Source organism: Centruroides sculpturatus, unplaced genomic scaffold (genome assembly GCF_000671375.1).
Source record: "Centruroides sculpturatus isolate CEXI.00-Female unplaced genomic scaffold, Cexi_2.0 scaffold217, whole genome shotgun sequence".
Lineage (NCBI taxonomy): Eukaryota > Metazoa > Arthropoda > Arachnida > Scorpiones > Buthidae > Centruroides > Centruroides sculpturatus.
Window position 1 is genome coordinate 387,331 of NW_019384750.1, and position 17,492 is coordinate 404,822.

The 17,492-nt window shown below is 28.6% G+C and overlaps 1 protein-coding gene across 4 annotated transcripts in view; it reads left to right on the plus strand.

The window, feature by feature from the left end:
- The first annotated feature begins 1,226 nt into the window (after nucleotides 1-1,226).
- LOC111628547 (protein Wnt-11b-1-like) overlaps nucleotides 1,227-17,492 on the plus strand; it is a 45,955-nt gene continuing 29,689 nt past the window's right edge. The window contains exons 1-6 of one of the 4 annotated variants that reach the window (XM_023372365.1): nucleotides 1,227-1,353; nucleotides 5,324-5,918; nucleotides 6,274-6,566; nucleotides 10,340-10,966; nucleotides 12,193-12,290; nucleotides 12,383-12,676. In XM_023372365.1, coding sequence (XP_023228133.1) covers nucleotides 1,286-1,353; nucleotides 5,324-5,918; nucleotides 6,274-6,566; nucleotides 10,340-10,514 — 1,131 coding nt within the window. In that variant the 5' untranslated portion in view covers nucleotides 1,227-1,285 and the 3' untranslated portion in view covers nucleotides 10,515-10,966; nucleotides 12,193-12,290; nucleotides 12,383-12,676. Of the gene's footprint in view, nucleotides 1,354-5,323; nucleotides 5,919-6,273; nucleotides 6,567-10,339; nucleotides 11,803-12,192; nucleotides 12,291-12,382; nucleotides 12,677-17,492 lie in introns of those variants that run through there. The other 3 variants (XM_023372366.1, XM_023372363.1, XM_023372364.1) reach the window with 3 other exon arrangements.

Sequence of the window (17,492 nt, forward strand, 5' to 3'; positions counted from 1 at the left end):
AAAAATTAACAAGGTACTAGCCTGTACCCATCTGGTATCTCCAAATTGCCTCGTTTACTAGCTTAGCTTAGACTGTACGTCTGTTAATTCAATAGAAAGACACTTCAAAGAACGGGGATTAATCACAAATTACAAAAAAAAGGTAGCTTACAACACAGAAAATCATTATAACCGTACGGTTTTAATATGTATCTCGCGTATTTTCTATTAATTAAACAAATCTTGAATTAAAATACACTCGTTTAATTAATACAGATTAAATTTTGTGATCTTAACTATCTTTGGATAGAAATCTTTTAGATCTATCTCCATTTTGAAATCCCCGACACGTATTTTTCAGGATACACAAATTACAGCTAGAGGGGTTGATGAAAATTCTGTCGATGTTGCTTCATCCTTATAAAATTGTAGCAGCATCTGTCGCGGTCACGATAGTAAAGCTGCACGATTATTTTAACGAGAAAATAATAGCAAACATACTTATTATATATCTAAAACGCAACATGTTAATGACATGCTTTAATTTGTTTTTTCCCTCTAGTTAGTCGATCAGATGCTCTCGTTCTTCTACCGCCATTCGTGACCGATTCAATGTATTTTAATATAGATCGCAACGGAACAATAGCTAAATTTCGCATTAAAAAATATGTCGAGTTACGAAATAATTCGATAATTACGTAGTTTTATTCGATTTTTTTTATATAAAAAATTCTCGAAATAACTTAAGTATAAGCTTTAATTTCCTTTTTAATTTTCCTCTTTATAAAAAAAGTTACTTTTAAGTTCAAATTCGCCTACCGACTTTCCATTTAGATGATATCGCCATCTAGTGTTATCAATTCGAGTTATTTTGATATAATTTTGTATTAAAAAATAATACTTTTAAAAATTTGGTAAAAATTCGGTTATTAAATTATACGTAAAAGCTGTCGAGCGTCATTTTTCGCACGCGCTCGTTATGCGTTTGCGCATAAGCGTCGGTGTGACATATGCAGTAAAACGTTTATACGTGAGCTTACGTATAGAAGAATTTTCAAATTTACTAGCGAATAAAGTCGTAAAGGGTAGTAATGAATAAAGCGATTAAAATACGTTGAAAAATCTTTTTTAATCGCCATTCTCCAATCACGTTTCGAGTAGATATTAGATTATACGAACGAAAGCTGCAAATGGTTAAGGGGCGTAACTATCCGCGCCCTAATTGGAGGCGCCGAGTCACGTGACGACCGCTCTATAGACAAGTAGTGACCGGAAGTGTGTAGTTTGCAAGAAGCACGTGTCCACGATGAGATTCGGCAACGTTTATCTATTCCCTCTATTATTTATAGGACACATCACGGCTCTACAATGGCTGTAAGTAACCACATATTTTTGCAATTGGCACGCGATGTTACTTTAGCTTAAAGTCGTAATTTTTATAGCGTATTGTAATTTTAAAATTAGAATGGAGGAAAAATTTACCTGTTTAATAAGCGACTTAATCGAAGTTAAATTTTTTTTCTTCTTTTTTTTTCTTCGTTTAAGCCCTTTACTTCCAATCGTATACCGCTGTAGCCGAGTTAAAGGAAAAGTTACAACGTGCGTCCTTCGTTATTAATGTCATACACTCGACTGGTGCAGCAACTGGATTTTAACCTTAATAATTTTTTTTCTTTTCTTTCTTCTTCGTTTACTTAACGTAATCGATTTGCATTTTTTTAAAAACGTGTTATCGGCTTTAAAAAATGCAACGAGCGGTGCCATTAATCAAATTTGTGTCCATTACTCTCGATCAGAACTCAGGAAATCGGCGAAGAACAATTTCCTTTAGCTATTAACCAAGAGCGGATCGCACATCCTTTCGTATCAGTTTAAAAGACGAGATTGAAGGGAGCAAGTTAACCAACAATCTTATCCTATTATGTACGGGTATTTCCTCATCTAATTCTTCTTCCCAGCACTTCGATGAAATAAACACCGTCCCGTTAAGGATTTAAAGTAAACGGCTGGGATTGTCGTGCTTTAATTTTTCTTTTCCGTTCCCACGACATCAGGTGGACAAACACCTGCTTCACAAGCCATTAACTGATCTTTGGTCAACCTCTCGTCAACTTGTAACAGACGTCGTCACTTCATTAAATCTACATCTTCATCATCTCGTTCCTTAGAATGTCTTTTATCGTTCTTTCTGTCATCGGAAGATAAACATGCCCTATGTTTGAATTACAGACAGCTGGTCGCCTTTAATTATTGTATATGGTAATTTAGGGTCAATGAGTTGATGAGTTGACTGGCATTCACTAATTTGTCAAAATTAATTCGTAACGCTTAATATGCTTTATATTACACGCTTCCTCTATTAGCGGTTAAATAATTGTCGCTGTAAAAATGCGTTTAAACCTGTTAACAACGGGAAAAAAAAAGAGAGAATATCTAACCTCAGCTTGCCACTTTTTGTATAACTCGTGGTAGAAGGTCTACCAGTCATTCATCGGATTGTGGGTCACGTTATTTGAGTCGCTTCCCCCGTTACTTTCCCTAGCTTTTAAGAAAATTATAATTTATTAAGATTCTATTTTTTATGACGTAACAAACAGAGGACGAAATTTATATCTTTTCGGACTTAAATCTATTTTATTAGGATTGCATACAAACTGATTTTAATCATTTATTTTTATATTTAAAGCCTTTTTTTCTAGAGTTAATTCTTTAAAATATCACCTATATCCTCTTGTAGGACATATAAAAAATTTAACATATTCTGTCGTATAAATAATAGAATAAAATGAAAGTAAGAGCCATGTGTATTAGGGTTATTTGAACTACAACAACAGCAGAGATCGCTAAACTCTAATAAAAAAAAATGTTGAAATTTTGATAAAGATTCATCCAAAAATTCCAACGCTTGATTCATTTTTCATTCATAGACTACCCCTTCGAAAATTGGAACGTTCCTACGTGTCTGAATCAATAATAATCAAACTAATGAAATTTTCATGTCATTTATTTTTCATACAACGAAGCAGTCCCGCGATAATACTTGGTTAAAAGATATAAATCTAACAAAACATTTTTTAGTCATACGAAAGGAAAGATTCAATTTGATAGACCTTTACTCACAAATCCCGGCAATTTTAACATGTATGACAGTAACAGATTCAGTTCCTTCAGTCATCAAACTCGACAGTTTTGAGGAGAGTAAAGGATAGGAGGCGATATTTGTATTGGGTTTAAGTTACATGTGATCGCTTGTTGATCGAGAAGTCATTAAGGTTATCTGGATCGAAGACATCCCTTGTCATCGGAAATAAGGATTGTTTCAGAAAGTTTCCATGAGAAACGGACTTTCGAGCTTAACCATAGCATCAAATCCATATTGTGTTACTGATTACAAGCTCTTCACAACTCATTCTGAAGAGTAACTAATAGGTGTTTTAGTTAAACGATATAACAATATTATAATTATTAATGAAATGATTATAGTGTGAAGGACAGCGTGTCGGATTTAATAATCCTGTTGATACGGGAGAGATCGCACGCTCGAGACTGCACGTCGCCTTCGGCCAACCTGTCCTTCAACCAGTTGATTCCATTCTTAAGGGCTACGTGCCGGATATGACTTTCAAGGGTTTATCACAAAAAATAATGTTTTATCGTCACAGATAAAGGATATTGGCATTTCAAAATATGCAGATCGTACTCGTTGCAGTGTTGCGTAAAGAACTTTGAGGAATTTTACCTATTATTAAGCGGTTTTAACCGGAAAATCGAATTACGTCAACACCTTAAGGAAGCTAAACAAGTAGCGTCTAAAAAATAACATTTTAAAAATGATTTCGAAGTTCCTTCCATATATTTACGTTATCAGTAGCCGAAATTCCTAACTGAGATGGATCTGGTAGCTATTTGATAGGCCACGTTCCTCAAATCTCGAATAAAGATGGATCTTGTCGTTTTCTTGATAGGCCGGTTTAGTTGGGCCGGTTGGTCTGCTTTATTACAATAAAAGGACTTCAGTTGGAATTTTTATTAGTGAAAAAGATTACGTCTGTATGCAAGAATGTAGTAAAAAAAAGTTATGTCTTAAGGCATAACTACGAGTGCCCAAAAAAAAAAAAAAATATTGCTACTATGAAAAAGTCTTCCAGTTTGGAAAAGCTAAGAATAAGATTGGATGTTGTTTAAGATTTTAAATTCCTAAAGGTAAAAATACTACTCACCTTATTTTTTTTTTCTACAGAAAAAAAAAGCCACCAAGTATTATATGCGATTGTTTTTATGCTCTTTTAATCTAAACTAGAACGTTAATATGCACTACAATGCAAGAAATTACAGGTTTAGTGGCCTCGCTAAATATTACAACAAGAGAGATTAGTCTTTCTGACATGTTACTAGCGATGATTGATCGTTATTATTGATAATCGGCAATCTCTTCTTTTATATATAGTGCAAGTGCTGGTTTCAGACGAATGAACTTGAAGATAATTTCATAAAACTCCGTTAAACACATCTTACAGTCTGCACATTCTGTAATAAAATTTAGAAGGCAAATTACTTTTATATAAATTAATGCAATTTATGTATTGCTATCCGGTTCTTCCGCTATTAAAAATCAATAAAAAATTGAAGTCTCCGCAGTTTTATAACCTATTTAGTACTCTTTAAAGATTGGATTTTATTGTAAAAAAATACACACACACACATATATATATATATATATCGCTTCGTTCATCTTTTATCGATTGAGTAGTGTACATAATGCAATTTTGTTTCTTACCTACTTGTGCATTATTCTATTTTGAGCTATTAAAATCAACACGAAGCTATTATCCTTGTAATAATTTTCCATTAGTTGACATTTCTATTAGTTTCGGAGCGAAGAACCGAGTAATTCTGGGAAAAGTGAGCAAAAAAGAGCGATTTATATGATTAATCGATATATCCGGATAATAGACGACGTAATATAAACGAAAATACAAGTTTTTGGAGTACGGTATGATTAGGATAATGTTAAGAAAAATTACCTAATTTAATATTTTATACAGAACAAAATTAAGCTATGAATATTTTAAAGGTACCGAGGTCTAAAATAGTACAGAAATTTCCGCAAAAGAATCGATTTAAATATACAGCTGTAGATATTTTTACATAGTGGTTTAATAAATTTGCATTCCGGTACGACAAGAGATTGATGAGCTGAATCGGATGGCGTAATCTAGTTTGCCGTTCACGCGTCATTGACTATTGTCGCGTCGCGTTGCTTCGGCACGCGAAACGACGCGACGAAACTAAAGTTTGAAAAAATATGAATAAAAAAAAAAAGACTTATAAAATTATTTTGCAGAGCTTTAGCAAAATCAAATTTAACCTGGAACAAAACAATCCATTGCGTTCAAGGAAGGAAATTGTTCGGATTAAGAGGTCGACAAATAAAAATCTGCCAGCGTCAACTAGAAACAATGGAACATTTAGTGAACGCTGCCAGATCTACTATGACTGTGTGTCAGTCGACTTTTTCGGACCGGAGATGGAACTGTTCGTCTGTTACGAAGGCTCCGGAATTTCCTCCCGATCTAACGAGAGGTAAAATTAAAAAAAAAAAAGATCAAATTAAACCTGTTAAATTCCTTCATGAAATTCAATTTTTTGTTTTCGTTCTAGGTACTCGCGAGCAAGCGTTTCTACACGCATTATCCTCCGCTTCCGTCGTTCACGTAACTGCAAGAGGTTGCAGTGATGGGACTTTACTATCTTGCGGTTGTGGTCAAGTGCCTCACGAACCACCTCTCGGGGATTTTAAATGGGGTGGATGTTCAGATAATACAAAATTTGGACTAAGATTTGCGAAAGATTTCGTCGACGCCCCTTGGAACATGAGATCATCTAAGAAAACTATACTTAGCGAAGTTAATAAGCATAACCATAAAGCTGGAAGAAGGGTAAGAGATTTCTTATACAAATATTCCGTTGTTTGTTGGGATAAATTATGCCACTACCACCACAAACAAATATTTGAAGGAACCTCTCTAACATTACGGTCATTTTGGTAAATTATAGCTTTACAAATTAATCCAAAAGTTCCGAGAAGCGTGAGACATATTAAATAATTGTTATCGTGACACTTTAATTATTTCACCGCGCCGGATAATAGAATTACCTCCACAATTAAGAGAAATAAATGAACCACCTGCAGACCACCCAGTGTCACGCCCGCGGGGCGTTTAGATAATTGTTTTTTTGCACATTTTTTACAAAAATCGAGCTTTTATAAGTAACACATATGTACTTTTTCAGGCGGTAGGAGATAATTTACGGGATCAATGCAAGTGTCACGGAGTTTCTGGTTCCTGCAGCATCAAAACCTGTTGGAAAGCGTTGCCGAGTTTTATAGATGTTGCCGAAAGATTAAAGAGAAAATATCACGTTGCCTATGAAGTTACGTCGAGTCTGGTTGGCACTAGACGGAAGCTCGTACCCACTAATAAGCAACTGGGAATGTTTCGTGCCGATGATCTGATCTATATTACAAAATCTCCAGATTATTGCCTTCCAGATCATAAACTAGGTTCTTATGGAACTAGAGGAAGGTACGTTAAAGTTTTTCTGCCCTTTTTTTTTAGCACAGAATTATTAGTTTGACTATAGATATATCGATTATGACGCAAGAGCGGAGTACGTTACGTTATCTAAACAATAGTTTCCTTCTAAATGTCCTTCGTATCATTAAATTCTGTCACCCCCTCGTTATTGAGGGGGGAATCAAACTTGTACGTTTAACACGAGAAGCTACTTTTTTCACCCCTCTTCTCAAAATAACAGTACCGTGACGCAACAATAACATATCAGAGTTATTTCTAATTTATTTATAAAATATGAATTTATACGAATAGATTTATATAAAATTTCATCATCCGATTTTTATAATAGAATTTAATTATATATATATTTATAGCTCTACATTACATAAGTACATTAAAGCGTGCATGTAATTATTACTTTTAAAATTCCCTTATGCATATGAATAAATCTAAAGCTTGTGTAACAAATTTTTTACAATGAGTAACTTTTCTAAGAAAGAAATTGTTCAATGACACTACGTACAAATTCCAACGCTGTTTAGAAACCATCTTAAGATTTTTTTTTCTTTTTTTCAATTCAAGATCTACTGGAAACTCGTATTGTCAAGGGCAAACTTCATTTTTAAAATATAAAATTAAGGAAATTCAATTTGAAAATATTAAATTTCTACCAAGATTACCTTTATCTAAATTAATAAAAGTAAACTGAGACTAGGTGAAGATTTATTAGGGATTAAAAATAGAAATAAGTCACTATAATAGGTTTTTCTCAAATTACAATTCACCTGTTCCTAGACTCTAATGATAGAATCTCAGGGAAAGTAATGCACTTATTTATAAGTATTGTATTTACAGGCTTATCTTTTTATTTTTGATTTTGTACCTGTTAAAACAATTGACATTTTCCGGCTTTAAATTTGACATTAATTTCCTTTTGTAAATACATGTAGAAGTAATTTTAAATTGTGTTGTTACATTAGTTTTAACATTCAAGAATAAATGCTGAAAGAACAATTACAATTAACATATAACTTACTACTACTATTTTTTTATGATGAAAATTAGGAATGCATTCCTTATATTACTAAGAAAAGAATATGTAATATACTATAAAAGTAAACAGCATAAATTTGAATTTGTTAGTGAATGAACTACTTACATAATTAATAAATAATGAGGTCATTCATTAGAATATCTAAATTCATTCATGCTGATGTGTCATGAATACATCAATAAACTTATAGGTAATTTTAGATTTGTATGTTTCAAAAAAAGAAAATTATAAGTTATTGTAAAAGGTTAAATAATATTCCTAAAATAAACAAATTTATTAAAAGACTAGCTGTTACCCGCGACTTCGCCCGCGAAAATTTTGCAAGCAAACCCCATTTATATTCAGTATTTCAACAACCATAGTAATTGTTATATAACAACTACCGCTGAGAATGATGAGAATTGCCGAGAATCAAACGAACTATTTTCAATTTGATCAATTTTCTGGAACGTTTACAATCGTTCTATAATCGAACCAATATACAATAACAAATTCAAATTTACAACGGTTCGAACATTTTTAAAATCGAAATAGATAAAAATATTTATAACAATGTCTGAAATGTTATTAATTTAATACATCTAAGTACTCGATGAAGACTAAATCCTCTCCCTCTCCCCCGAGGGGGAATTTCGAAAAATCCCTTCTTAGCGTGCATTCCCATGGTATACCCTACTAAAACGCAAATAAAAACAAAAAATCGCATCTAAAATAGTACAGTAGAAGCCGTTTTTCCGGTTAAGCCTTAAGCCTTAATCCTCTCCCCCCGCGGGAGAATTTTGAAAAATCCCGTCTTATTGTGCATTCCCATGGCATACCCTACTAAAACGCAGATAAAAACAAAAAATTGCATCTAAAATAGTGCAGTAGAAGCTGTTCTTCCGGTTAAGCCTTAATCCTCTCCCTCTCCTCCCCGCGGGAGAATTTTGAAAAATCCCGTCTTATTGTGCATTCCCATGGCATACCCTACTAAAACGCAGATAAAAACAAAAAATTGCATCTAAAATAGTGCAGTAGAAGCTGTTCTTCCGGTTAAGCCTTAATCCTCTCCTCTACCCCCCGCGGGGGAATTTCGAAAAATCCCTTCTTAGTGAGCGTTTTCATGACGTACCCTAACTGTGTACCAAATTTCACCTCTTTAGGTTCAGTGGTTTGCTCTGGGCGATGATGAATCAGTGAGTGAATGAGTCAGTCAGGACAAGCAATTTTATATATATAGATATAAAGCACAAATCAAGTATACATGATTAAACAACTAAGAAAAAACAGTATCTGACAATTTTAAAAGAACACCTTAAAATATGTTTTATGTTTTACTAGTCAAAATTTTGTTTTTTCAATGAATATGATTTTTTTTATTGCATGTTTTAAAACTATTATATTTGATGTTCAAATTATACTTTTTCTTTATAAATAAGGCAGTGGTTATGCAGAACCACAAGCAATAAAGTTTAAAAAAAATAAAGGACTAGTGAGGAAAACTTTATTGCTATTTTTATTTTCTAATAATAATTCTTCTTACAGTTAGATAAAATATAATTTAGAAATTTTTAGTGAAATAATGAAATAAAAATTTCATTATTTCACTAAAAATTGTGTGGCATTCTCATAATTTAGGGTGCTTGCACAGAACCTTAGTTCCAAAAAACCAGTTTGAATATAACTGAAGGAGAGAATATCTGCTTTTATACATGCTTTGCATTGCTACACATGCTTTTATATAAAGAAATATATTTCTTCCTTTATACTTTTAGACGATGTTAAAAAAAAATAACACAGGATCTAGAATTTGTGAAATTATTTTTTTTTTAAAACTAACTTTGAAGTAGAAGAGAATCCATCAAATAATTTAACTAATAATAATTTTTTAAATATTTTATAACTGAAAAAATTATATATAATCAATTTGTTTATTTACATATAATCTTGTAAATAAACAGAGTAACGAAATAATAATAATAATAAAAAAAGAACTTCACCATTCTGCTTAAACTGCAGTCAACAACAACAAACCACCAAGCACTTTTGGACTTTTTGAATACTCTTTTGAAGCAAAAACATTTGAATAGGAGCTTAAACAGCAGGTATGGAGTCTGAAGATAGATGAGTAAGTCAGTCCAAAGCACTTAGCCCTTTGTTTTTGGTTTATTATTATTGACTCTAGTTTAAGCAGAAAGGTAAATTTGAGGTTTTGATATTATGAAGTTAAATTGAATATAAATCAACTAAGACTGTTTTTAAATTGCTGAAATGGTATTCATTAATTCTCAAAATTTTCATTATTTTCTAATTTTAAAATATAGTTCCTTAATTTATTTTTATTTAAAAGTTTAAAAATTAATATATACCTTTAAATTATTCTACATTATATATTTTCTGTATAAGTAAATTTCCTGAAATAATTAAAGTTTATATACAGATGATTCTCTACTTACAACTATTTGATATATGAAATGATTAATCATTCATAAATTTCCTAAAATTATATTGTTAATTAAGGAAAATTTAGACATTTCTTTTTCAAATAATATAGGCAGTAAGGCAATGGAACTAAAGCTCAAAATCTGTATGATTACAGTACATAAAATATTATAAAAATTGAACACTCATTATTGTTATTAATTGATTTATGACTAAGTATTTTGAATAAAAGTCAGTTGTAAGTGGTGGAACATTTATGAATTTATATATATTCAGAATTAATTTAAATAAAATGTATGTTTTATAGACTGTGCAATGCTACATCTGAAGGAACAGACAACTGTGATTCTATGTGCTGTGGCAGGGGTTACATGAGTTATAGATTACAAAAATCAGAACATTGTCAGTGCAAGTATTATTATTGCTGTTATGTCAAGTGCAAAACGTGTTGGACATGGGTAGAAAACCAAGTATGTATATGAAAATATTTTCTATAAAACCTAACACCTAGCTACGGAAATCTATCAATTTTGACAATTTACATTGCAGTAATGTGATCAGACTGCATGAATTCTGTTCTGATTTCATCAAGTGTTCTTTGTAAATTTTGTGCACTAATTTATTTAAAAGATGTTTGAGACAATTCAGATGCTACATCTGAAATTTTGTATATATTTATATTTTATACATCTTTCAAAGTAGATATGATCAAGTAAGTGACAATTTATGAATTAATAGAACTTTTGCATTTCTTTGTTTCAAAAATTTAAAAATAAGACTTGAAAGTTGATATCAGTGTAGATGTATATAATACAAATCTGATAGTTACGTTCCATATCAACAGTTCCTATTGGCATGTAAAATATTTAAGAACTAGTCAATAATGTTTTTCCTTTTCCAACTGTGATGAATGTTTTGCGTTATCGACAATTCGGTAAGAAAATTATATACTGGAAAATAATAGTCTTCATAATATAACTGTATATAATTAAATACTCAAAAATATTTTGTGCCATTAAACATGTACATAGTTTATTTCAGACAAGTAGAGTTTAATTATCCAAGTAATTAGTAGTAATTTTTAAATGTGGTGTATTTTGCTGTATGTTAAGCTATTTATAAATTGTGAATGTCAAAATCTGTAATGTAGTTTTTAAAGTTTTTGTTGCCTTTAAGAGGGAATTATTCATTCTATGTTGTTTGCCTTCCCTCCATGAAATTAAATTTAGAACGGTGAAGGTTTCGATACTTAAAAAACAAAAAATATTGTTATGCAAAAATGTTGCATAATCATCATAATTTCTCAAAATTTAAGTAAATATAATTTTCTTATATTTAATATTAAGAAGAAAAAAACAGAAAAATCTCTCAAGGATTAAATTATTTCAAAAAAATTTCACAACTTAACCAGCAAATTGCATCATCAAATTCTCGGTTTCAAAATATGTAGTTTTTGTAATGAAATGCCAATTTTGAGAGATTAATTCAAAATATTTTTTTAGTTCAATTGTAATTTTTTTTACTCCATTGTGAATCTCGAATTATTCTCTCAAAATCGGTTTATTGTGTCATCCAAAAAATTTAGCAAATAATAAAAATACATTCCCTCCTTTCTAGAATCCAAATTATTGTGAATAACAATAAAAATGTAAGAATGTAAGTCTTATAAAGTACTATTACTATTTATTATAGAACAATGGAGTGTTTTTTTCCTACAATAATTACACATACCAATAACTAATATTTGCCTAGGGTTTTCTTTCAATCTTAAATGTGAAATATAATTGCAAAAACTAATCCATTATTTACAGTTATAAAATAAAATTAATTCTTTAAAATTACTTTATCAGAATATATTATTATTATTAAAATTCTAATATCAAAATTAAATTACATTACTTATAATTATCTTTTTATTTCAGACAATTTATTTAATGACAGCTATTTTTAGCATTAATAAAATAAAAAAACAAAAATATTATTTTTACAATAGATCAATTTCTCTTGATTTGATGAAGATAATTCTTTAGAGTAGTTAAATGTATAAACAGAACAATAACATAACAGAATGATTATAAACTTAGTAATTATTAATTTAAGTAGATAACAATGATTTGTTATTTAACATTTTAATTGAACAAATAAATTTTAACTTCAAAGCTATACAAGTTATGCTATCCAAGTTAAAAGATAGAAGACATTAAAAAAAAATAAAAATACAACTGTAAAATAAAACTTAAATGACAAGACAATATAATGTATAAAAAAAAGGACAAAAAACATATAAAAAATATAAATTATTTTATATAAGTATATATATATATTAATATTTTTTGCAATTTATTTACAGTGGCATATTATAGCTTCATGAAACACAAGCAAATTTGAAATAGGGCCCCATTTAGTGTTCACTTCAGACTTTTTTCTTTGGGGGAATATTTTCTTATAAAAGATTGGTTCGAGGCCTCCTGTTGGTGGGTGCCCCAGGCAATTGCCTTTTTTTGCTCATAGGATAACACACCACTGTTTGTTTATTACAAATGTATATAAATAATAAACTCAAATAAAATAACATAGTATATAAAGCATCACTATTTATGCATTCATTTAAAGAATCATATTACTCTTATTTACAACTATCCAATTCTTATTTTATCATTTAAAGTTTTAAATGTTAAAATAAGAATTTTAAAATGGTTATTCTTTACTACAGAGCTACAAGCAATTTGAATATAAATATCATTAAAACTTTTTGTTTATTATTGAAGATTTGATTACACAAATTTGTCACTAGATCTATTTTATGATTCAGTTACAATAAGAAATCATTCACACATATTTTGAATAAAAACAATCTACATATGCTTAAATGTGTATGTAAAATAGTCAGAAATATGTTTTAATTAGTTGATGTGTAATTACAATAATTGAAATATACATTATATTTGTAGAATTTACAGACTTTTTAATTAAAAACTTATGATTCATTAGAGTTTTTTTTACTTTGTGAAATTTGATTTTTTTTCCCTGTTCTTCTAAAGATAATTTTGAAAAATTTTTTTCATTACTTTAAGTATAATATATCTAACAAACAGGACCATTGAGAAGGAACTAGAGGCTGTAGTGTTACCTGTCCCTTTAAATTAATGTTATTTTTATTAACAAAAAATTAAAAGCTTTAAAGACTAGTTTTTATTAATGAAGGAACATTCCACATACAGTATTTTATTTGCTAAAAAAAGGCAAAGGGGCCCATTCTACCTCAGCCCCATACAAACTCTTAACATCTCTGTTAACAAAACAATGTTCTTGAATACTGTTTTTAATGTCACATCACTATATTATTTTAAAAATATTTAACTTTAAATGGAATATATAAAATTATTATAAATTAACCAAAATGATAATTATAAACAAATGCTTATATCAAAGTTTTAATATAATTGTCAATTTAAAACTTTTAGTCTTATATTTTTTTGATTTTCTTTAAGATGGTTATTCTTTCTACATCAGCAACTAATAATTAAATCAAAACTTAGAAAAAAAAAGAAGAAAAAAATAGCAATTTACAGAATAAAATTTAAAAAAATTAAAAATTTTGTTATTTAAATTGAAAGAATTCTGAACTAGTCAAATAATTATTTTTTTTATCAAAAATTCTAGCAATGGTAGATAAAGAAATACATGTTTCTAAATGAGAAAGTAATTTCTCATACTGTACACTATCTATAATTATACAAGTATGGTCCATCATTATGGTAAAGGTATCAAAAAAAATTTAGTTATTATTTTTGCCTTTAAAATAATTACTAAATTGCATAAACAAACAATATAATTGGCCTAGAAACCATTGCGCTTAATTGCAAAATTAATAATTTACTTAGGCTAACAATGTAATTCTATAATGGAAAAAATCCCCGCACTTATATCAAAAAGCAATAAATGATATTTATAATGAAAAATCAGATGAAGTTACCCAGTTATAAATTTGTTGTAACCAGAACAAAAAAATTTTTTTTTCTGTTTAGTTGAAAATTAGATGATTAAGAAAGGCAGAAATTTTGTATACAGTACTAAATAATAATATAGTTACATGGATTGACTTGATAAAATGTCATTTTATTTATTCATTAGGTAAATTTTTAAGCTATTCCTAATTATCTAAATATATTTTGTTCATGTTTTTGATATCAATTTCAGTTTTCTGCTAGAATCTATTTATAAACTGTAGTTAGAAAATTCATAAATAGCTGCGTAAACAGTAAAAGTAATTGGAGATTATATAAAATCCAAAATTTAAAACAAAATTTTCAAAGAACTTAATCGGCAATACTAAATTTTATATTTAATTCGAAAATTATTCAAATACTTCAAAATGACTAACATTTTCTATATTTTATAAAAATAAATTTCCAATTTTTATACCTGACCTGGTATTTCTTGTTTCTGCTTCCTTTGCAAAAATTAAAATTAACCTAAATCTAGTATTCAGAAAATGAGGATTCTTGTATTAATTTTCATGATGATAAATTCCTTTTAGTTATAAAAATTCATTTAAAAATATATAATTAAAAATTTGTTTTTCAAATGAAGTGAAATAGGATATAAAACATATTTCTAGTGACTTTTTACAAATCTTCATAAATGTAAATAAATTAAAAATAAATATTTGATTTTATCACAGTTTGTTTATTTTATCATCTAAAATTTTAATTAGAATTCTATAGATGTTAAACTGAAAATTATTTTACTGTAATGTAGACTCTGAAGAAAATTCTGTGATTTAAAAACTGAACATACGAATTTATAAACTTTAAACATTGAAATCAGATATTCAAGATGGTTAAGGCATTTGCCCAGAGGTGTAACTAAGGGAAGGGATGAGGATTGCCCCGGACACCAAAACTGTTTGGTACAGCTCTGCATCAGCCTACAGCTCTAGGGACCTGAGATCAAATCCCTGGAAATTTTTAATGTTCAATCTGTTTCAGATATGTTGGGCCCCATCCCTCACCACCTGACCACTAGAACTGTGGGCCTGGCTGAATCTACACAGTTTGGAAAAAAAGACCCTCTTAGTGCCCACAGGGTAGAACACATTTTAAAAAATCTTTATCATCAGAGAAATTTTGTTATTTCAGATGCTTTTATATTTCTTATTTTAAATTTTATTATTATTTTATTCATATGAAACTGATATATATTAAATAGGAATGCAAAAATGTTAATTTCAAATTTATTAACAATAAATAAATAAATGTAAAATAATATTTAAATCTCCTCATATGTTTTTTTATTTTAATAATTTAAAAAAAATATAAAACAAATTCTGAAATAAATTTGAGCTTACTGTTATTTATTAACAAATTTTTTCTTATGTCTCATACTTTTAAATCTTATTACATCCTAGTTTGGAAACTACTAAAACTTTGAAAATTTCTATTCTAATGACTTAAATTAGAAAGTTCAATGCAATGCATGCTTCATAATTACTGCACTTAAGGGAGAAATAATTCATGTGTAGAAAATTCAATTATAAATTTTTATAGATCAAAATCAAGATAAATATTTTCATTTTTGAAATTCTTCTGGTAAATTTAAATAGAATTCAATAATAAAAATATTTTAATAGCATTATAGCTCTAATTATTTTAATAAGCACTTGGAATCATGCAGAGTTAATTTACACAAATTCTTACAGGACATGATTTTCAGAATATTTTTTAAAATTAAGACATATATATTTTATTTTTGCTTTCAAGTTATATTTTACAATAGGAAAACATGCATTTGTTTTATTAGTGTAAGTAATTAACAAAAAATTCTTATTCTTCATATTAGTTACCAATAGTTTTCTGTATCATTGACTCAATTCTAGAGAAACAAATGAAAGGATCAAGGACTTGAACCTTTTTTGTAAAGTAACTTATTGCAAATTTGAACTGTGGTGAAGAATAAATTTAAATTGATTATTTAGAAAGAAAGAAAAAAAATATATATATATTAAATTACTATGTTAAATAACAAATTGAATATTTTTAAATTGAATATTTAATATTTTTATTTCTATATTTCTAAATTTGTGACACTTTTAATAATTATTCTTATTGCATGAAATATAAGTAATGAAAATAATGATAAAGGCAATTTTCTGATATTTCAAAATAATAATTTTTGAATGAATTATTTATTTTTTTAACTTTCTATGTTGTGGAAATTATGCACTGGATAGTAAATGTTACCAATTAAATTTAATGCTTGTATAAATAAGAATATTTTGCATTAAAAAAATATACATTAATATATTTCATTAATTAAAAACACAATTAAATATATATTCTGGCTTACATCATCATTTGAACAGTACACTTTAATATAATAATAAGTTATAATTAAACATTTAAAATGTAAGAATTAAAAGCATTATTATAAAAAAAAATCTATACTTGATATCTTACTTTATGAAAAACAGTAAAACCTGCTAATACAACCACTAGAAGGGACCAGCTCAAAGTGATCATCTTACACAGGTGACCACATTAGCAGGTTTCACTGTAGTAAAAAATTATTTCTTGTATTTGCTTCATGTCTATTTGTTCCTTAGTTTTATTAACAGCTATCATCATCCACCTGTAATACTAGACTTATTATAACAGTAATGGAATTATTGCCTGTTTAGGAAATCATCATCTTTTATTGACTTGTTTTTATATGGGGAATGCATTTCAAACCATCTTGTCTCTCATCAGTCCATTTTCTGACAATGACTACATTATACCTCATCAGAAAGTGGACTGATGAGGGACAAGATGGTTCGAAATGCATTCCCCATATAAAAACGAGTCAATAAATGACGACAATTTCCTAAACAGACAATAATTCCGTTACTGTTATAATAAGTCTAATATTACAGGCAGATGATAATCACTGTTAACATAACTAAGTAAATAAATTATTCTTTAATAAGGGTTGCCTAAGTTATATATTTTATTAAATGGAATAATAATGAAAATATCATTAAAGGATTATTTCATAGGATTTAACTAATGACATCATCTTATTCCATATCTACACGAAAGCCAAATGATTGCCAGATTATATCAGGCTACATTAATGCTATTATTAATATAACCCAATATAATCTGGCAATCGTTTGGCTTCAATCTAACAAATATAAACATCCATAAACCAAATTATATCTATAAAAAAGATATAAAAAATTGATCATCATCATAGGTTTAGATTTATCTGAAATATTATTATATAACATATTCAACATATAATTTTTAACAACAACCAAGTTGTTAAAAACTATAAAATTTGTATACTGATAATCTTTGTATCGTGTCCTGTTTGGTCATTATTTTACTTCATCTTAGAAATGAAAGAGTTTAACATAAATTAATAAATATGAGAGATTTTACATTTGTCTTAGTAATAGTTTTCTTCTAAGAAAATTA